Below are 22,167 nucleotides of genomic sequence, written 5' to 3'. Positions count from 1 at the left end.
AAGCTATCATGGTAGAAGGTAACACCTGAGTCAAACCTTGAATTCCAGGAGACAGAAGGCAGGACAGAGAGGTCCTCAGGCATGGGGACGCAAGCTTTATAAAGGCCCAGATGGATTCTTGTCAATGGATTCTCAAAGAACCACAGGACTGAAACCAGAAGAGGCTCAGAGTTTGTTTTGTAGATGAGGGAGCCGAGACTCAGGGATGTGAAGTCATTGGCCAAAGGCCACATAGGTAGTAAATGCTGGAGGTGGGATTTGAACTCAGTACTGGATGGCTAGACTATTTTCTGAGATCCCTTCTGTGGCCCGATGATCCTATGGCTCTCTTTAGAGATCACTGTCTTCCCACATAGGCACATTTTTTCTATTAGGGCACCACAGGAATAGGGTTGAGAGAAAGTAGGCAGACAGCAATGGATTGCTCTAAATCAAGGGTCTCAAACTACGGCCTGCCGGCCAGATGCGGCAGCAGAGGATGATTATCCCCCTCCCCCAGGGCGATGAAGTTTCTTTATTTAAAGGCCCACAAAACAAAGTTTTTGTTTTTACTCTAGTCCGGCCCTCCGACAGTCTGAGGGACAGTGAACTGGCCCCTATTTAAAAAGTTTGAGGACCCCTGCAAGACCAAGAACCATGGCCCAACTCTCTGTTGGACTGATCATAACAAAATCATGAGATTGGTGAAGTTCATCTCTGCTACACACTGAGTTAGATATCCTGGATTCCCATCATGGCTCCCCTACTTACTGCCTATAATTTTGAATAACTCACTTCCCCTCATTGGGCCTCAATTTCCTCATCTGTAAAATGGAAGTGCAGAATAGCTGTTCTAAGTTCTAACTCTAATAGGAGTTCTAAGATCTCTTCCAACTCTAAATTCTGAATTTATATATGTGATCTTCTGACCTTGTGGTGTCTGCCAAACTCCCCCTGTTTCAAGTGATCCCAATGTCTTGGCTTTCAGGCCAAGAAGGAAAGCCCATTTCTGTTATCCCAGTTTTGAAAGGCAAGCTTCGACAATATTAGGGTCAGTTCCAAGTGTCTGCAGCTTCTCATGGACTTCTCCAACTATGGCACTGTATCTGCACCCCCTGATTTCCAGAAACTGTCTCCCTTAAATATATCTCCCTAGTTCTTAGCATGTTGCCTACCTAGCACATAGTCGGCACTTAATAAATGCTTGTTTTAGCTAAGGGGAAATCACTCACAAATTAGTGAGAATTGGTTTCAGGTGTTTCCTTTCTCCAGCTTTAAGAGGATTCCAAGAAAATAGTAATGCTTAACCTAGAATAATGAGGTCAGAGCCCTTCCTCCCATCCTTCTCAGCCTCTTACTCTCCTCCTACATTAGTCTTATCACTAGAGCAACAGAAGCAGGAAGCCAGAGATCTTAATCCCCATTCCCCGGCTCACTGCCTTCCCCGATGTGACCATCAGCAGTTTCTGCTGACTGGCTGGGACTGGGCACATCAGGTGGCAGCACCAGGGGCCAGGCCTGTAGATGCCCTCTCTGCTGCCTTCTCTCTCCTGACTCATTGGATCCTTTTCAGCTGCCCTTCCCATGACACTCTCGTCTCTCCCCTAACAAAAAGTTCCCATCACCCTCCACGTTACTGGGGTATCATACTAGTCCAGATGGAGGTTACTGAGCTCTGTTCTTTCTTTTTTGGCAAGACAAAAAATAAGGACAAAAGTACCAAGATCAAACATCGCGAGTAAACCATTCCATATTAATATCCTTTGACCCAGAAGCCCGAGGTTAGGCAAATACTCCCAGGTCAAATGATGGAAAGAAAGGCCCCATAGACATCCAAAATACTCATAGCATCACTTTTTTTGGTGTGGTAGCCAAGAACTGAGAACAAAGTAGATGGCCATCAACCATCAAATGGCTAAACAAATTGTGGCATATGAACAGAAAGGAACAACTATGAAAAATACAGAATCTTGAGGAAACTTCTATGAACTAATGCAGAGAGAAGAAGTAGAAATAGGAAAACAATATTCACAATGACTATGGTGATATGACAAAGAAGATCAATCAACAAACATTAAGTGCCTACTGTGTACCAGGCATTATGCTAAGCAAAAAAATAGATCCTGTCCTCAAGAAGCTTATAAACTAATAGATACTACAAACTAGATAATTATATACTAAATAACAAAACTAAATATTGGATAACATAATGACCAAGCTTGGTCCTGAAGAAGAGAAGAGTAAGTCTATCTTCCTTCTTTGCAGATGTGGAGCACTATGGGTGAGGGATATTGCTCATACTATCAGTGACATGTTGATGAATTTTACTGAATCATTTCTTTCTTTTTCTTTTTTAAATTCCCTGTTAAAAGGAATGGCTTATAGGAAGAGGAAGGGATATATTTGGGAATCATGCAATGTGAAAACAAAAGATAGCAGTTAAAAAAAAAAATAAATTGAACTCATTGTTTTCTGTCTCGGTATCCTGGCTCTGATAATTGACTTCTGGGAAGCAAGAGAGTAGGAGAGGAGTAGAACTGAAAGATTACAAGATTAGTAGTAAACTTTCTTTACTCCATCTTCTCTCAGATTCTAGTGTAAGAAAGGACTCCTTCACGACTGTGTTTCCATTTAAGAGAGCAGCCAGTGAAGAGGAAATTATACAGAGAGCCCAATAAGGTAAGAGCAGGCTGGTCAAAATGCCTAGAAACCAGTGGGTGGCTGGTACTTACTTGCAAGGCCAGGTTAACATCTGCAAAGGACTTCAAAAGCTCTTTAAGAGAGATTGCTTCATCCTTTGTATTCGTATTTCCAGTTCCTGGCACGAGACCCTTCTTTTTGAATGACTGATGGATAGGGGAATTAAAAAGTCTCATGAGGGGTAAGGAGGGGGCCTACGGATACAGAATGTGTCATATGCTGTCATGTAGTCACTTTACCTGTTGCTTTTGCTTCCTTTCTTTCCTTTCTCCCCTCCCTTCTCTTTTTTCCTTCCTTCCTTCCTCTTGGTGTCTGTTTCTCTGTGTATGTCTGTGTCTCCATCTGTCTGTCTGTCTCATACACACACACACATACACACACACACACACACACACACACACACACACACACACGGAAATTCAGTTGTTGTGGGGAGTGAGGTAGGAGAAGAGGAAGGGAAAATGACCATGACAGAAAAATAAAAGTATCAATAATACTTTGTACAAATCACATTTGTCCTTCAAAGCTCGGGCGCCTCGGCCTCCACGCAGTCCTTCCTGACCAGTCCTACCCCAATGGCTTTCTCCCTCCTCCGAGATTCTGAACGCCACATTTCCTCTCAGGACCCATACGGATTACCAGGGACTATAGACCACTCTTTGCCTTGGTGTTAATGGGTCCTCTCACTTCCAGCTGGACCGTGAGCTCCTTTGTTGGGAGCCGCAATCTCTAAGCCGACTGGCAAAGCCCAGCACTGGGATCAGATGTGCACAGCACCCATGCAGGAGCATTTCCTTCTACAACTCTCATTAGTGGGCTACTATTTCCTCTGTTATTTATAATTGGCTTGTTACGGCATTAAACATCTAAAAAAATCTGGTGACGAGGGGAATTTGGGCAAATGAACTAGAAGTGATTCCACAGGCATATTCTGTCCTAATAAAACTAATCTCTCACTGAGGCAAATGATAAAGAAGAGAACACCTCCTTGTCACTATGGGAGAGAATGCAAGGTCCAGGAAATAATGGTGTTTACCAACTTAGACTCCGAAAAGATCAGTATGTCTGGGAACCAAAAGATGGTTAAAGTATAACCAGGAATTACCCAAAATGCCTATGGACACGGTTCCAAGTCAGGGAAACAGGAATCAAACAAGCCATAGAATTGACAAAGAAGACATAAGTAAATTAACAAAATTCACTGACATTTAACCGTGTGTAACATTGACCTTTCATTCTTGGCTTTGTGTAATGTAATCAATAATTAACATTTTACCATAAAAAACTTACTCAAATATTAAATGTCAAATGTAGTAACATATAAAGGTTCATAAGTCAGACATATGTGACCTAAATAGTAGAAAAATAAAGCCTGAAGGAGCCCGGGAGAAGTGGGAGCATCACTTCCATCAGTTCCTCACTCAAACTACCCCACGACTCCTTTCTTCCTTTGACGCTGACCCTATTCCTGCTGCTCATCCCCCTGGAACGCCTGCAGAGGTTGGACCCCTTCACTCCTCGTTGGCAGGGCAGGGGCTCGGTATTCCTTAGCACAGGATGGAGCCCAGGGAGAGAGCTTGCTAAGCTTAGCCTGTAATCCATTTTTCTGAACAAAAGACCTAATGGATCTCACTACCGGATTGGAAAACCAGCCCACATTTCTATGGAGTTTAAGCATGGAAAGGCAGTGTAGTCTGTTGTTGAGCAGCTAGGTGGCACAGTGAATAGTGTGCCCGGTCTAGAGCCAAGAAGACCTGAGTTTAAATCTGACCTCAGCTGTGTGACTCTGGACAAATCACTCAACCCCATTTGTCTCGGTTTTCTCATCTGCAAAATGAGCTGGAGAAGGAAATGGCAATGACTCTAGTATCTTTTCAAGAAAACTCCAAGTGATGCTGAGTGAAATGAGCAGAACCAGGAGATCATTATAAACCTCAACAAGGATACTGTTTGAGGATGTATTCTGATGGAAGAGGATCTCTTCGATAAAGAGAGCTAATTCAGTTTCAAATGATCAAAGATGGGCAGAAGCAGCTACACCCAAAGAAAGAACACTGGGACATGAATGTGAACTGCTTGTATTTTTGTTTTTCTTCCCGGGTTATTTCTACCTTCTGAATCCAATTCTCCCTGTGCAACAAGAGAACTGTTCGGTTCTGCACACGTATACTGTATCTAGGATATACTGTAACCTATTTAACATGTATAGGACTGCTTGCCATCTGGGGGAGGGGGTGGAGGGAGGAGGGGAAAAATCGGAACAGAAATGAATGCAAGGGATAATGCTGTAAAAAATTACCCTGGCATGGGCTCTGTCAATAAAAAGTTATTAAAAAAAAAAAGAAAACTCCAAGTGAAATCACAAAGAATCAAACATGACTAAACAACAAAAAGTTAATACACGAGGTCCAAATTCTAATTCAGGAAAAAAGGAAGGCTGGGGACAGTGGTGGTGGTGGCGGCGGGGAACTCCGAGGTTAGAAACACTCTTCCCAAAGGCCAGGCCTGACCTAGTCATCCCCAGCCATAGGTAGCTTCACCACGAGGGTCTTATCGGCTCCTTCTCTCTCCACATCCCCTCATTCAGGCTCCTCTTTGTGTTTTGTTTTCCTAAGTAAGCTCCTTAAGGCTCTCTTTTGTTTTTATTGTATTGTATTCCCTACACAGCACAGTGCCTGACACAGAGAAAGTACTTATTTAAATACTTATTTTATCCATCCAACCATCATCTATCTATCCATCCATCCATTATCCATCCATCTAACCATCTGTCTATTCAGCCATCCATCAGTTATCCATCTATCTAACCATCTGTATATTCATCCGTCCATCAGTTATCCATTCATCCGTCTATTCATCCATCCATCAGTTATCCATCCATCCATCCATCAGTTATCCATTCATCCATCCATTTGTCTCTCCATCCATCCATCATTTTTCTCTCCATCAAATTATCCACCTTTCTGTCCATTTCTCCATTCTTCTGTCCATCCATTCATCTTTCCATCCATCTATTTTCTCAAACCTCTGTCTTTCCATTCATCCATCCATCCATCTATCCATCCTTTTATCTCTCTACTCATCTGTCTCTCCATCTATCTATTCATCCAATCTATCAAGCAGAAAATCAAATCAGTGCATTAATGACAAAAAGATACTTGGAGTGAATAATAATAATAATAAATAAAATTAATATATGGCTTACAATGTGCTAGGTACCATTCTTTATTATTTCATCTGAACCTTACACAGCGGTGGCAGACAGGTGCTATTATTATCCCTTTTTTCCAGATAAAGAAACTGAGGCAAACAGAGATGAAAGGACTTGTTCAAGTGTCCAAGGTCAGATTTGAACTTAGATATTCCTCAATGGGGACTCAGTGTTCTATCCACTGAGTCACCTAGCCAAGCTCAGTCTAACTCACTTTATCTGAGGTCCTCTCTGAGCCTCAGCTTCTTCATCTACACAACGAAAGGGTTCATAGGATCATCACTTCAAGCTGGAGGAAGCCTTGGAGGTTATTCAGACCAAGTCCTTCATTTTACACAGAAGGAAACAGAAGAAATGAATGATCTGTTTCCATTCTTTCCATGCACCCAGAGGGTTTTTACAAAAGTATACTGGTCTTGGAGTATACTCCAAGGTCAAACCAACCACAGACACTTGCTGTGTGACTCTAGGCAAGTCACTTAGCTTCTGTCTGCCTCAGTTTCCTCATCTGTTAAATGAAGACAATAATGACACCGATGAAAATAAGTCCCAGGACTGTTGGGAAGTTCAAATGAAAGAACAGAAAATGTACTCTGCAAATCTTCAAGTGTTATTCAAGTTGGCGGGCCAATTTCCTCAGACTTTCTCTGGGTTTAGGACTTTATCTCGGATCCCAGGAGCTGAGATTGAGGGTCACAAGTTAAGAAGGGGAAGGAGAGGATGCAGAAATCGTATACTTTCCTTGGGTGATGATAATAACAACCTTAGTGCTTGTGGGTGTGTGATTTAAAATTAATTAATTATTGATTAATTGCAGGTACTTTCCTCTGCGTCTGACTCATTGCCTTTTGGGGGAATTCAATCATGGGACCACAGATTTAGAATGAGGAAGAATCACAGAGCCCAGTTATTTTACAGGTAGGGAAACTGAGGCAGACAGAGATTGACTATTATACAGGGTATGTGGCAGAGGAGGATCATAGCACCATAGGGAAGAGAAGGAGGGAAAAAAACAAAGGAAAGGGAGAGCTCAGCTTCAATAACCCCTTGTCTAAGCCCCAGAGCCAGGAGAGTCTACAAGAGAAATCCCTTTGAAGACTACAGGGTGGAGGAAGAAGGAAAGCAAGCCTCCTTCCTGGGTGGTTAGCCCCTAATCTGCTGCCACCCTGGCAATCTTGGGCTTTCCTCCACCCCTCCTGCCTGACCCCAAATTGTAGCCTTGAATCCAGTCATCAGAGACAAACGCTCATCCTGGCGGATCAGCCAGCCAGCCCCCTCCTACTCCTCCCGTCATAGCAAGCTGCCTCTTCCTGAGGTGGGGAGGTTTTCCACCAGAGCTTCTTCCCCTCCCTCAACCACTGCCTAGGCTGGGAGGGGGTAAAACCTGGCAGGGACAGCTTTCTGTCTGTTTCAAATATCCTCTTCTCCTCCTCTGTCTCCCCTTCCCAGCTCCCCAGGCTTGCCCATCATCCAGTCACTTCCAAAGCAGCCTGGGAGAGTCAAGGGAATAATGGCCCCACAGGCAGGAGACCCCAGAATTGGAATCTCACCCAAAGCATTTATTAGCTGTGTGACTCTGTGCGGACAATGTGGACCTTTCTTAGCTTCAATTTTTCCATCTGTAAAATGGAATAAATGGGACCTTCAGCCTATAGAACTCATAGGATTGTGAAGATCAGATGGGATCATGGAATTACAGCTGGAAAAGCCTTAAGAAATCATGTGTTCCAATGCCCTCATCCTACAGTGATGGAAACTGAGGCTCATACAGGAGATCTGAGACTCTTTCAAGATTACACAGATCATAAGGAGCAGAATGGGCTTTGAGCCCAAGAAAATAAATGGAAAATATAAAACACTTTTTAAACTTTAAGGTGCTATATAAACAGTATCATTATTATATTAAATAGATGTTATTATATCAATTATATTATAATTAATTTATATTATAATATAAATACATTAATATAGTAAATATATTAACCAGTATTATTATATATTAAAATATTATTGTTAATGTTATGTCAGGAATAGTTATACAATTACATGATATAATCTCCTATAAGTTATATAATATAATCATATTTGTGTTAATTAGTAATAAAATATAATTATATAATTCATTGATTATAGCACGATGTATACATCTATTGTATTGTAATATTCCCTAATGTAACAATATAATTGTAGCAATACATTAATATAAATTAAACTAATTAAAACATTGCTATATGACATATTTAAAAGTATTTGAATATTTTATTGATAAATGTGGAATTAATATTAAATGAAATTATTAATTATTGTTAAACTATATGAATATTATTTTAAATTACATTATAAAATATATTATAATGAAAACATCAATTAAATGTTGGTAATAGCCAATTATATTATGCTTAATATATACCATAATAATTTACATGATAAATATAACAACTGTTATTATCTGGCCTCAGAGTCAGGAAGCCCTGAATTCAAGTCTTGCCTGCCACATACTGGCTCTGTAATCTTGATCAAATCACTTGCTCTCAGGGCCCCAGGTACTGATTTTTCCAAGGCAAAGATCTTACTTCCTTTTCTTAATAAATGTCAATGGCTCCCTATTCCCTTTAGAATCAAATATAAAACTCTCTGCTGAGCTGCTCCTGACAATCTGACCCTTCTCCCTTATATGTATTATATGTATTCCTTTCCACGAATGTTCCCCAGATTTACCGTCCTTCCTCTCACACATTGCTCCACCTCCTGCCTCCACACTTTGCATTGGATGTCCCTCCTATCCCCCATGCCTGAAAAGCTCTCCCTCCTTACTTCTGGGTCCTAGATTCCCCGGCTTCCTTAGAGACTCAACTCTAAACCTGCCTTCTTCAAGAGACCTTGTCCATTAGGGAGGGTTGTCCCTTCCAACCCTGCCCAAAACCAAGAGATTGCTTGCAATCTATTCTGGTTACCCTGGCTAGGGTATGAATAGCTGCTAATTGACCAAGGGCATGTGGCTTCCCCTCTCAAACGAAGAGTTCGGCTGACTACTCCCTAACATCTCCCCCCGCTCCAATGTTCAGTAAAAGGCTCCAAGAATAAGGAGGTTTCGGGTACCTGGCTCACATCCATCAAAGAGAATTCTTATTATTTGGGTGACTGATCTTTCTGAACTTCAGTTTCTTCAACTATTCAATGAGGGAGCTGGACTGAATGATCTCCAAGGTCTCTCCCCTTTGAAATCTTCGATTTGGTTTCCTCATTGTACAGAGGAGGAAACTGAGGCCCACAGAGGCAAAATGAACATATTCTGAAATTCTCTGCTCAGTATTCTGGTCATCTTTGAGACGATAAAAAGGATATGGGTAGGGATAGGAAATTGGACATCAAAATAAGAAAGCAGATATCTAGAAGGAGCTGGAAAAAGCACAATCTGAGTCATGGCTTGCCACAGTGAATAGATAGTTAAGTTAGGAAGGGAAAGAAAGAAAGGAAAAAAAAGAGGTAAAGAGGGAAAAAGAAAGAGAAAAGGAAGAGAAAGGGAAAGAAAATAGGGGAAAGAGAAAGTCAGGGAGAAAAGGAGAAAAAGAAAAAGTCAGAAAAGAGAAGAGAGAAAAAGAAAGGAGACAGGAAAAAAGAAAGTCAGAAAACAGGAGAAAAAGAAAGAAGGAGAGAGAAAGAAAAGGAAAGGGAAAGTCAGAAAATGGGAGAAAAAAGAAAATAAGAAAGGAGAAAGAGAGAAAGAAAAAGTCAGAAAAGAAAGAGAAAGTTAGAAAAGGAAGGAAAAAAGAAAGTAAGAAAGGAGAGAAAAAGGAAAGAAAAAGCAAACAGGAGAAAAAGAAAGGAAAAGGAAAGTTAGAAAGAAAAGAAAAAGAAAGTAAGAAAGGAGAGAAAGAGAAAGTTAGAAAGAAAGGGAAAGAAAAAGAAAGGAAAACGAAAATTAGGAAGAAAAGAGAAAGAAAATAAGGAGAGAAAGAGAAAGTAAGAAAGAAGAGAAAGAGAAAGTTAGAAAGAAAAGGAAAGAAAAAGAAAACAGGAGAAAAAGAAAGGAAAAGGAAAGTTAGCAAGAAAAGAGAAAGAAAAGAAAAAGAAAGTAAGAAAGGAGAGAAAGAGAAAGTTAGAAAGAAAGGGAAAGAAAAAGAAAACAGGAGAAAAAGAAAGGAAAAGGAAAGTTAGAAAGAAAAGAGAAAGAAAATAAGGAGAGAAAAAGGAAGTTAGAAAGAAAAGAAAAAAGAAAGTGGGAAAACAGGAGAAAAAGAAAATCAGAAAATAGGAGAGAGAAAAAGAAAATCATATAATAAGGAAGGGGAAATAGTGGCTTGCTGTGGTCACACAGAGTCAGAATTTGAACCCGGGCCTTATTATTCCAAGTAGAGCCCCCTTCTCTTCTGAACCTTCTCCCAGTTCTCAGGGCTTCTTCTCCTTGAAACTTATACCAGAGATGAAGGAAATATTTAGCACAATGGGGAAAAAAAAGAGCTGACTCTGGGTTCATATCCTGGCTCTGGCTTCTAAAACTTGTATGACCTTAGAAAAGTTATTTTAACTGCTTTAGGCCTCAACTTCCTACTCTGTAAACGAGGGCTGGGGAGTAGTGGAGGCCCCTGGGGACGGTGGGCTGGCTGGGGAGGCCGTCGGGCAGAGGCTTGGGCAGCCGCTCACTCCGAGAGGGAGGAGGGCCACGGCTCAGGGGGAACAGCTAATTCATCCCCCAGCCCCGCCGCGCGTCCCTCACTGGATCTGGAGTATTTCAGAAGCAGTTTAAAGTTTCCTGCTGTTTAGTCTGGCCCACGTTTACGGCCGGGGAAACTGCCTCCTGAGCCAAGGAGCTTCTCAGCGGGCTCGTGGCAGGGCCTACGGCACCAGCTGTCTGGAGACACACGGCTCCTGGAGAGACGCTGCTCTGTCTGAGGTAGCGCCCGTGGCCTGTTAGAAATGGCCTCCCACAAGTCCACAGGCTGAGGGCAGCTCCCTCTCAGAGCAGATCCACAGAAAAGCCTGGAAATCCGTGGAGTTTGGGGTCCTTTTCCCCTTCCCTAAAGCCCTCCCCCTCCTGCGGCCTCAGTCTGCTACATGGTACCCAAGAGCTTCACTTCACGAGCTCCACTCCCAGAAGCTGCGCTGTAAGCCCAGAAGGGACCTCAAAGTCCCGCAGTCTCGTCCAGGCCGCTTTTGAGCGGCCCCTTCTGCCTCTGTACGATCAGGAGACCGGACTAAAGGGTCCGAGGTTCTCTGTGCTCAGAATTATGTGCTGTGCTACGCCTCGGCCATTTTCAGGCACTTTCAGCTCTCTGTGATCCCGTGTGGGATTTTCTTGGCAAAGATACTGCAGGTCGGCCATTTCCTTCTCTAGCTTATCTGACAGATGGGGAAACTAAGGCAGACAGGGTGAAGTGACTTGTCCAGGATCACAGAGTGTCTTTGGCAGAAATACTGGAGTCATTTTCCATCTCCTCCAATTCACTTACAGATAAAACTGAAACAAACAGAGTGAAGTGACCTATCATACAGTCAGGAAGTATCTGAGGCGAGATTTGAACTCGGGTCCTCCTGAGCCCGGGCCAGTGCTCTGTGCACTATGGCATCACCTAGCTGCCCTCACAATACAGTGGCTCTGATAAATATATATATACATCTGCTAGAGCCTGACTCTGGAGTCAGGAGGACCCGAGTTCAAAGTTCACCTCAGACACTTAATACTTCCTAGCTATGTGACCCTGAGCAAATCACTTAATCCCGACTGCCGCACAAAGGAAAAAAATCGGAGAAGTTTCCTATTTGGACCAAGTATTGGCTGACACCATTCCGTTTCTTATGTTCACTGTTAAACAGCTGGCGCTACCCATCGCACCATCCAGCCTGTCTCTCCACTCTCCAGCCCGCCTCTGTCCTACCATATGCCATTCCTCCCTGTATATCCCGCAGTCACCAAACCCTCTCAAATGAGACAGTGAGGAGGAGGAGAAGGAGGAGGAGGAAAAGGAGGAGGAGGAGGAGGGGGAAAAGGAGGAGGAGGAGGGGGAAAAGGAGGAGGAGGAGGAGGGGGAAAAGGAGGAGGAGGAGGAGGGGGAAAAGGAGGAGGAGGAGGAGGAGGAAAAGGAGGAGGAGGAGGAGGAAAAGGAGGAAATTGAGGCACAGAATGGTGGAGGAATTTGTTCAAAGTTAATAAGTGAAAGCCCACAGGGAGCTGGACTCTTGGAAGCCAAAATCTTTTCCAGCCCCCAAAGAGTGAGTCTTTAAGGGTGAGATTTCATGCGTTTGAACCAGGTTGGTGGGGGAAGATGGCCTGGGTTCGGGAAGTCCCTGCTAGGCCACAGCAAAGTCTGGCTAACTCCCTTCCAGAAGTCAGAGGGCACCTCTCTCAGGCCGAAAGGAAGCGCAAAAGGAAAGCTCTTTGGGATGCTCCCTCTGGCCTCCAAGGAGTTCTGGGCTCTCCTTACTCGGAACCAAACTCATATCCCCTGACCCAGAGCACCAGCTTGGCGCGGGCAGGGCGGGCACATCGGGTCCATTCATCCCTGGTGCCTGGCGAGGGCTGTGGGGAAAACGTTCGCCCTGCATAGGAAGGGGCAGATAGTGTGACTTGTCTTTTTGTATTCCCAGTACTTAGCACAGTGCTCCAGTACACAGGGGGTGCTAAATAAATATCTGGTACACTGTAGGCACTCAATAAATGTTGAGGTAGCAGAGTGAACACACACACACTCACTCATACACACGCACGCACACTCTCAAACACACACTCACTCACACACACTTACATACTCACACACACGCACACTCACTCACACACACACTCACACTCACACAGACACACACACACACATACTCACACTCACACACACACACACACACTCACACACCCACACACACACATACACACACACACACAGCTAACTCGGGGCCGGCCAGGGCCCTCTTACTCACCAGAACCCGGTCCCCGAGCCGCAAGTCCTTGTCTCCCTTCTTCACGGAGCCGCTGTCCGAGAGGTTGGAGCCTGACTCGTTGCCCGTCTTCATGGAGCTGTTGAGGACGCTCTCCCGCAGGGGGATGACGCGGGTGGACAGCGGGGGCGTCGCCGTGCCGGAGTGCAGGGACAGGTTCTGGGCGGTCAGGGACTCCACGGAGTGGGCGTCGCTGCCCGAGCCCTCGGCGGTGGGCTGCCGCGTCAGTTTGGAGGGCCGGGTGAAGATGCCCTGCAGCGGCTGGCACTCAAAGTAGCGGACGCCCCCCACGGAGCCATCGTTCTTGCCCACGGGGTCGTCCAAGACCACTCCAGCCCACTGGCCGGGTGCGAACTGAGTCTCTCCCAAATACTGGACGACGCCGGGCTTCACCCCGTTCACCCAGACCCGCTCGCCCACCACGAAGTCCCCCAGGAAGTCATCCCCGACCTCGGCCACCTTGGGGCACGGCTTCTCGGCGGGGGGGGCGCTGGCGGCCGCGGGCCCGGACGGCTGCTTGTGCAGAGGAGAGCCTGTGCAGGAAGAGAGAGACGGGCGTAATTAGGCCGGGAGCAGACGGTGAAGGGAGGACCCGGGCGACCGCGTCGGGGGGGATGGAGACGGCGACTGCCCGCGCAGGCCAGGGGGACGCCACGGTTCCACCCAAGTGCGACCCTCTCATGTACCGAGGAGACACGGAGGCAAGGGAGGCGTCCGGCCTCAAAGGCCGCGCCTCTGGGTGAGGATCCAGCTTCTCCGGCTTCTCCCAGGGTCCCGCTGAACACCACTTTCATGTCGTTCTCGCTTACATCGTGAATAACTTATTCTGAAATGCTCGCTGTGGGGGCACTGCCCCCCTGCAGAACTAACTCTGGGAGGGCCACAACACTCAAGTCGCCCTTAGATCCTCAGCATCCGACAAGCACGCGGTGCCACGGTCTCCCCCATCAAACGGAAGCTGGACCGGGCGACCGGCAGCTGGGAATCCTGTGACCCCGGGACGCGAAGCTGAGGAAGAGGGAAGCTGTACCGGTCACTGCCCTGGAGCGGGAACCCCCTCGCCTGACGCTGCAGGTGCCCCCGCCAACCTATCACTGACTTCCCTAGGAAGGTGGCCTGGAGCTCGGGGCTCCTAGGGAAGGGGAGGCAGCTGTGCTGGAATCACGAGACCCGCCCTCAGGGGCATCTTCTCATCCCCAACTTCCCCGTCCTTTGTGCCGGGTCCACAACACCAGCAGCCCCTTTCCCTCCGCGTCCCCCCCTCGTTCCCAGGACGTGCTCTCATATCCAGAAATATGGGTAACATAAGTATAATTTCCAAGTGACTCGAAGATCCTTCTTGGTTCTGTGAGTGCGCCTTTGGGGGCCTCATTTTGCTCATCTGAAAAAAAGAAGGGATGGGCAGCTGGGCGGCGCGTTGGAGAGGGCACCAGGGACCTCAGACATGTAGCTGTGTAAATCACTTAACCCCGATCGCCTCCAAAAAGGAAACAAAAAAGAAAAAGGTGTGCTAAACTAGAAGGCGTTAGATCACACGGCCTAGGAGGCCCCTTCCAGTTCTCGAGCTGCAGGATCCTATGGGACACCTTTGTCATAATTAGTTTGTTTTAAGCCAAGAAGCAATACGGTAGTTCCTGAGAGCCGTTGCTTCCCGCATCTGCTTCTTTTTTGAGACAAAAAATTAGAAATATAAGCATAATTGCTCCGAGTCGCCCATTAGGAAAATTCCTAATATTTAGACAGAGGTTTACACTCTCTGTTAACACGAATATCCGTTTCTAATTAAGCCTTCACCTCTACGTGACTGATTCAAAATTCAGGTAACCAGAAAGAGGTTCTGGGTAATAAAGCCGTTGATTCCACCAGCAGAGGATGTTTAAGAAAAAACAGATTTTTTCTCTCTCAGTCCCCGAGAACACGGGCCTATGAGTGCCATTGGCCTGGGTCTCCTGCTCTGAGATGTCCACGTCCCTATCTCCCTTCTCCGTCTTAGTCCAGACCCACCTTCTTTTTCCTTTCACTCATGGCTCCAGTTCCACTCTAGAGGAGCCACCAGACTGTCAGAACCTGTTCCTGGTTCTCGACTCGACTTCTGCCTGCTGTGAATGCTCCAGGCTTTCTTTCTACCTGGTCTCACTGATTCAAGCAAGGTTCCCCCCCCACACACACACAAAGATCACTGCCTTCAAGTAAAGTGGGGAAATCATCAAACAGCGGACCTCTAGCCAGATCCCACTAACTGCGAGACCTTGAGCAAGGCTCGGCCTTCGGTTTCTCCATCTGTAAAATAAGGGGGCTGGCCCGGCTGGCCTCGGAGGTCCTGAATTTGATCCCATGATTCTCTGATTCTAAATCTAAGACTCTTACAGAAGGGACGCCTCCGATTCCATTCCAAAGCTTTCAGAAGCACTTTGTTTTCCTGGAAAGTAATGAGTTTCGAGCTTTTACCTCGTCTGCTTTTTCTCCCTTTACTGTCAGGACCCCCTCCCTCTGGCCTTCTCCACAGACGCTGCCCCCCAGCTGGCCGGGTGGCCATCCTCGGCCCGGGAAAGGCTGGATCTGTGGGGCCACAGAATTTCCTGTATCCCACCTGGCATCTGGAATCCAGGGCAAAGGAGGGAACCCGAGCCTCAGGCAAGGACATCTTGAGGCCGTTAATTCATTTGGAAAAAGCATGTTCCTCTGAGAGCCTGTTAGCAATCAAAGTGAGATCAGAAGGCCTCCCGACACAGCCCACAAAGCCTAGCTCCTACCGGGGGAAGGCAAGGATGATGGGATCTGTTCCTCCTTCCCTTTTCTCCCACCCGTCCTCAGAGCCTTCCACCTGGGTCTTACCTCCCTCAAGTTCCATGAAGCGAGAGTGGAGCAGAGCTGGGAGCTGGGACTCCTTCATCCTTCCTGTACCCACACAGACCCACTGACTGGCTGCTGGGTCTTGTGGAGAGGAGGGAGGAGAATTGGGGGAGGGGGAACGGGAGGGAGAGAGGGAGGGACTTAACCCTTCTGGTTCCTCAGTCCTCGAATGAGAAATGTTCATAGTTAGGGAGACCCCGAGTCCCGTCAAACTCTTCATGTTATAAGAGGAAACAAAAGCTCAGGGAGAGAAGCTCCTAGAGGTAAACAGAGGAAGGGGCTGGATTAGAACCCAAGCCTCTCTTGTCTTTCACTGGGACTGGGCCTCTTCTCATTTCAGAGTTAACTGATCAGAGGCTAAATTCAAGAACTGGAAGTGGGAGGGGAGTGTCCCATGGGGGGGAGCAAGGCGAGGATCAATGGGCATCAGTAAGACCCTCAGTCTCTCTCCCAAGCGAGAGGGCAGCAGGGGTGGGGGACACGGGGATGACTGAAGCAACTGGACTGACATGGGGGGAGGATAATCCAGTCACAGAGAAGCCACGAATCAGGAAGAAATAATCCAGAAGCCCAAAATCTGCCAGGTGGAGGGAAGATCAGATCACAAGGGAAGGCAAGGCAGGACAGAGGATGGAGCCAGAGGTGGAGGAAGGGGGGAGGCCGGACTGTTAGAAGGAGAAAGGAAAAGGGACAGGGAAAGGTCAAGGTAAGAAGGGAGGGAGACCAGAGGGTGGTAGAGGAGGGACACAGTAAGCCCTTTCAGGGGCTTCTGGGTAGCACATGGCCTGAAAGCCTCTCCCATGTCTGCCAAGGTAGTAAAGGACCTAGAAGTCAGGAAGGGGAAGGGAAGTGTCTCCTAAGGAGAGAGCAAATTCTTACTAAGTAGGAATGGCTGATAAAGGCTTCATTAGTGACTGCTTTGGGGGATATGTGTATTTTCAAATTTCATTACAAAATAATCCAAAGAAAGGGGTTGGTAAGGGCGGAATTTCGGCATGGTTTGGATTATATAAACTCTGGAATCTCTTCTAACTCTGAGATTCTATTCTGCCCCATGTGGGATTCGCACTCGGATCTCCTTCAAACTCCAAACTAGCATTGTGGGTTTTTAAGTTATTTTCTCTTCAGTTTCAAATCCTCTACCCCTCTCGAACCCCTTACCCACTCACTGAACCAGTACCCTGGCCACCTCCCCTCAGCGCCTTCTTACTGAAACAAGACAGAATTCCTGTCTTTAAGGATGGGAAAGGCAACCATGCAAAAGCTGCTCATTTACAGCAGAGAGAAAAGCGCATCCTCACCCTAAGGGAGGCTGCGGGACGAGGAGGTGGGCAGGAGCGGAGCCACACGACCCGCTGCCAGCCTCCCAGCGCCGGCCACCCGATCCCAGCGCCAAGCTGCTTCTCAGGCACTTGACCTCGCATGCCTTCCCCTGCTCGGTCCAGGCCCGGGCCCAGAGGCCAGACAGCAGACAGTGAGCTTCGGGCCGGCCGGCCAAGTCAGGGGAACCTGTTCCGAGTTCTCCTTTCAGGTTCAGAAACCTAAGGCACACAGCTTTCCTCTTTCACAAAGCAGGGAGAGGTGCCCTGGCAGAGGGCCGAGGGAAGGGGAAGCCAGGACACCAGGGCAACCACTGCCCAGAAAGTCTAGGAAGGGCCTGACCTGCCCACGGGTGACCCCAGTCAACAGCGAACTCCCCAACAGGCCTGAAATCACCACAAGGGAAACTCAGGACTGGCTAAAGGGGAAGAAGCACAGAGAAATCATTACCCGGAGAAACCCCATCCCCTGCCCTCGTATAAGCTATTCCCCATGCCGGGAACACCCCCTTCCTTCCTTCTGCCTCTTAGACTCTCTGGCGTCTTTCGAGCTCCTTACACAGAATATCTTTTTAGATTCTTCCAGTGCAAATGGTCTCTCCTCCTCCTCAAAACCTGCTTCTACGTCTGTCTACACAACTAGGGGGCCCAGTGGATGTAGTTAGTGCCAGACCTGGAGCCAGGAAGACTCGAGTTAAAAATCTGACCTCAGACACTAGCCGGGTGATCCTGAGCAAGTCACTTCATTCCGTCTGCCTCAGTTTCCTCATCTGTCAAATGTGCTGGAGAAGGAAATGGCAAGTCACGCCAGTATCTTTGCCAAGAAAATGCCAACAGGAGTACAGTGAGACAAGATGGATTTCCTTTAGGACTCTTATTTCCCTGTTCTGTACAGCTTGGCTGCACGGTTTGAACTTTGTTGTCTAAAGTTTCTCAAAATTGCTTTGGGTTTTATTTTCCCTCTGTATTTTATATGGATTTTTCTATGCCCGTGTTGTTCCCAGAAGCCACTAGCACACAAAGGACTTTTTCAGTTTTTGTTTGCATCTCCAGGGCCTATGCCATGTTAGGCACTTAATAAATGCTTACTGATTGAATTTAGATTTAGAGGAGGAGATTTAAAGCTGGAACCACCTTTAAAGCCACCTAGTCCTGCCCCTGCATTTTACAGATGGGGAAACTGAGGCCCACCGTGGTTCAGTGACTTGCCCATCCATGGTCACATAGCTAGTAAAGTCAGAGGTGAGTTTTGAACACAGCTTTTCCTGATTTCTGGCTCCAAATGGTCTGTTAAGGAATGGCTTGGTCTGTCTCCCCCCTTCTAGCTATTTCCCCCCGATTTCTCTCTTGCCCCTTCTCCCTCTGCTCCCTTGGGTCGCTCAGTTGGAAGTTCAGGAGCACCCCCGGCCAGCGCTAAGGGCAGTGACTAAGTGCTCCGGGATTGGCTTCCCGGAACGCTTGAGATTCTTGGCTGCCGTCGGGCCTGCGCTGTCCCAGGCTGCTAAGTGGGGGAGCATTGAAGGCCTCTGCTCAGACCACACTGGCAATCAAGCAGCTGCTGTCACTGCCTGAATCCAGCCCCAGGCAACAGAAATCGCAGCATCTGGATCCAAGTGCCAGGAGCCAAGCCACCTGCCGGGGTCCCCAGGAGCCGGCAGGTAGTGGTTCAGGAGGGCCTTCCCCTGCCCCCATCCCCACTCCCACCCGCACTGGGGCATCTCAGTCTCAGCCATTGGCGCAGGAGCCAATTGCAGCTTGGGAGTCACTGCTGACTGTGGCCATCTCGTGAGGGCCCCCCGAGCTGCCTAGCCCCTCCTCTCCCCAGACCCTCAACCCAAATTCTGGATCAAACCATGATCAAATCACCAGTGCCACTGAGGGTGGATTGGCAGAACTAGGGTCCCACTCACCATCCACCAACGAAACCTGTGTTTAACCTTCTCCCCCATTAAAATATCAGCTCTTTGAAGGCAGGAGCCGTCTTTGCCTTTTAATTTGTAGTTCTAGCAACTTGGCACCTAGTAAGCAGTTAATAAATGCTTTTTCATTCATTCAAATCACCTGAGGGTCCATTAAGTTCAATCCCTAAATTTTTCAGATGAGGAAATTAAGGCAGGCAGGAGTTAAGTGAATTGCCCTGGATCACAGAACTAAGAAGTGTCTGAGGCAGGATTTGAACTCGTGTCTAGCATATTGTTATTTGAGCCTCCCAACCCATTTTAAAGCAGAAGAAACTGAGGCTAAAAGAGGTTAAGGTCTTTGTCCAGGTTTACCCATTGTAAAGGCTTAGAAAACACTCTATAAATGCTTGTTCCCTTTCCTCCCCTTCTTTTCTATTAGATGTCATCCAAAACATGGCGGACCACAGCATCCCAACTGGCCACCACATCTGCTGGGATGCAGCATTCAGAGACTGGTCTCAATGTGACAAGGAAACCCTTCCCATCTTGGGCAAGGCCGGGGTCTCCTAATATCTTCCCACAATCATCCACTGGAGCAGAGAGATCAGGTCAGAATTCTAAGCTGTTAACGAACACCCCCCAAGCTTCGGATCGCCAGGCTGGAAGAAGCCTCAGAAAAGTCACCTTGTGTAGCCTCTGCCTTTTATCGAAGGGGAAACTGAGGCCAGGAGGTATGGACGGCCTCTCCATCGTGGCGCAGCCCGATGTCCAGTCTAGCTCTCTACCCCCTCCGCCACCCTGCCTCCTGCTCAGGGGTGCATGTGCTGAATCAGCCTCACCAGTGATTCCAGGGCTGGGGGGCTTGCTCATCCCAGGCCCATCCATGTTTCCCCCCCTTTTCCCCCCAATTTCTCTCTTGCCCCTTCTCCCTCTGCTCCCTTGGGTAGCTCAGTTGGAAGTTCACGAGGACTGGCTTGGGCTAAAGACATGAGGGCAGAACACGCATCCCTCTGAATGTCAGCAACACAGCCAGGGGTGTGACCTAATGGGTGGAGAGTTGCCCTGGAAGCTAGGTTCAAATCCTGCCTCAAACATTTACTAGCCGTGTTATCTTGGACCAGTTTAGAGAACAACTAAGACTAAAGTTGCAAAGATGGCGCAATCTGCATTGGTGGAGGGAGTATGCCGATGTGGAAATTCCCTCTATCAATGAAAAAAGCAGCTCAGTCCCTATCCTTCCTATTCTACAACAGGAGAAACATCTCTTTTCTATCCTAGAAAGTCAGGCCTGAGAGCAGTCACTGATCCAGTCTGCCTCCCTTCTTGTTATGGGGGAGGAAACTGAGGCACACAGAGAGGAATGAGTTATTCAGGCTAGTGGTAGAGCTAAGACTAAAATTATCTTATTTTTTAAAAGGAAAACATCATTTTCTTTCACTCCACCAAGAGCCCACCCACCTGGCTGCCAGGGGAAACTTCCCTAAAGCTTTCCCTTTGCGAGAGGCCCTGAACAGCTGGTGAGCGGCTAGCAGCCCCCACCGCGGAATTCCTTCTGGAAGCAATCTGCCCGACTCCCCTCCTCCACCCCCAGCAGCAGCTCTCCGCTGACCACCATGCCTGAGGCTTTACCATTAGGGCTTCCTCTCTTTGGGAATCAAAGACAAGCCCGTCTCCATGCTTCCCCTTACTTGAGAGCAAAGGCCCTTGGGAAACAATTCTAAAACCAAAGATTTAGAGCTGGTGGTACCTCGGAGTTCATCTCATAGAACCCTCTCTTTTACAGAGGGGGACACCGAGACCCCAAAGGGTGAAGTTGCTTACATCGAGCAACTAGCAAGCAGCCGAACTAGAGCATAGTAATGAGTCTCTACCCATCCACTAAGTATGCAAGACCTCCATCTCAGCCTGCCCTCTAAACTGCATATAACTCGGTATCGAGCTGAGAACCCAGCAGCTTAAGAACCTGAAGGAGCTCGGACACAGAATAATTATAATTAACCAACAACAACTCTGGAAAACGATGAGAACATCCACAGAGAACTCTAAAAAAAATTATTTTAATTTGCAGTTTCATTTTGAAATGATGAGAATCTCAACGTAGAACTCTAGAAAAATTTTATTTTCATTTGCAGTTTCATTTTGAAATGATGAGAACCTCAACATAGAACTCTAGAAAAAATTCCTTTTAATTTGCAGTTTCATTGTGAAAAGGATAAGTATAAGGTGGGAAATCCCCACAACCTTGTTTTTGCTTTGGTTTTTTCCCTCCTTTGAGTTGGCTTCTGGGAAAATTATGGGGTTTTTTTCAGCCCTATTTAGACTCTGTAACTGAGCTGGGGAAGCTCTCCTCCCTAGCTCACTCTCTCTCTCCACCTTCTCCCTCCTCCAACAATCACCAAAGCTATGCTGATATTTGAAGGAGACCCAATAACATTTCAGGTGTTTGTGCAAAAGGCCCATGCATTGAACCACCACGCTGCCCAAGCCCAGGAAAATGCCACCTACCTACTCGTGGGGAGAATAGTCCATGCCTCCTGCCCACATCCCCCAATTCCCCCCGGTCTATGAGTAAACTTTCTGAGGGCAAAAATCATGACCACAGAAGAGACTTGCAGCAGCATCGGCTCCATTTTAAGAGAAGAATTCTGAAAGTTACCTTCTTCCCTAACTGGAGAAAACAAACAAAAACCTCCAGTAAATAAGAAATCTGAGATCTGTAGCCAACACCATGAGCCGCCTTCTTGTATGTCACCCAAGACCAGGCTTTGAGAAGCTGGGATTTTCCATCTTTCTCACGGATTTATTTATCAATCCATCAGTAAACATTTATTAAGTGACTAAATGCCTCCCGACTCAAACCTTAACCCTAAATGTGCAGGGTGAAACGTTGGGGATATAAAAGGAAGTCCTTCCTTCCAATGAGATCATTGAGGACTCAGGCCAAATAGTGGCAATTTCAGTTTTGCCAAAGCCATCGCTCCTATTCTGCATCGGTCTCGTGCAGCAATAGTCTCAAAGTAGAAGGGAGGTGCCGAGTACTCCTGCTAAGGGACTAAACCGTATTTACCATCTAATAGGCCACTAGACGTAGAGGAGGGGCAGATGCCTAAGGCCATCGAGTCCAATCTCTCATTTTACAAAGGAAGAAACTGAGAGAAGTTCATGATTTCTTCAAGCTCACACTGGTAATAAACATCAGGAATGTAAAGTCAGGTCCTCTAATGTCTACTCAAAAGCACAGATAAACCAACATCAAAGTGGCCATTTGCCAAGTGCC

The 22,167-nt window shown here is 46.9% G+C and overlaps 1 protein-coding gene across 2 annotated transcripts in view; it reads right to left on the bottom strand.

Annotated features, from left to right (window-relative positions):
• Positions 1-22,167, bottom strand: part of CLIP2 (CAP-Gly domain containing linker protein 2) — a 111,421-nt gene that overhangs the window by 50,417 nt on the left and 38,837 nt on the right. For both annotated transcript variants that reach the window (XM_051991953.1, XM_051991954.1), the window contains exon 3: positions 12,800-13,350. In XM_051991953.1, the coding sequence (XP_051847913.1) occupies positions 12,800-13,350 (551 nt within the window). The remainder of the gene's footprint in view (positions 1-12,799; positions 13,351-22,167) is intronic.

Source organism: Antechinus flavipes, chromosome 4 (assembly GCF_016432865.1).
Source record: "Antechinus flavipes isolate AdamAnt ecotype Samford, QLD, Australia chromosome 4, AdamAnt_v2, whole genome shotgun sequence".
Lineage (NCBI taxonomy): Eukaryota > Metazoa > Chordata > Mammalia > Dasyuromorphia > Dasyuridae > Antechinus > Antechinus flavipes.
This window is presented reverse-complemented; position numbering and strand designations above follow the sequence as displayed.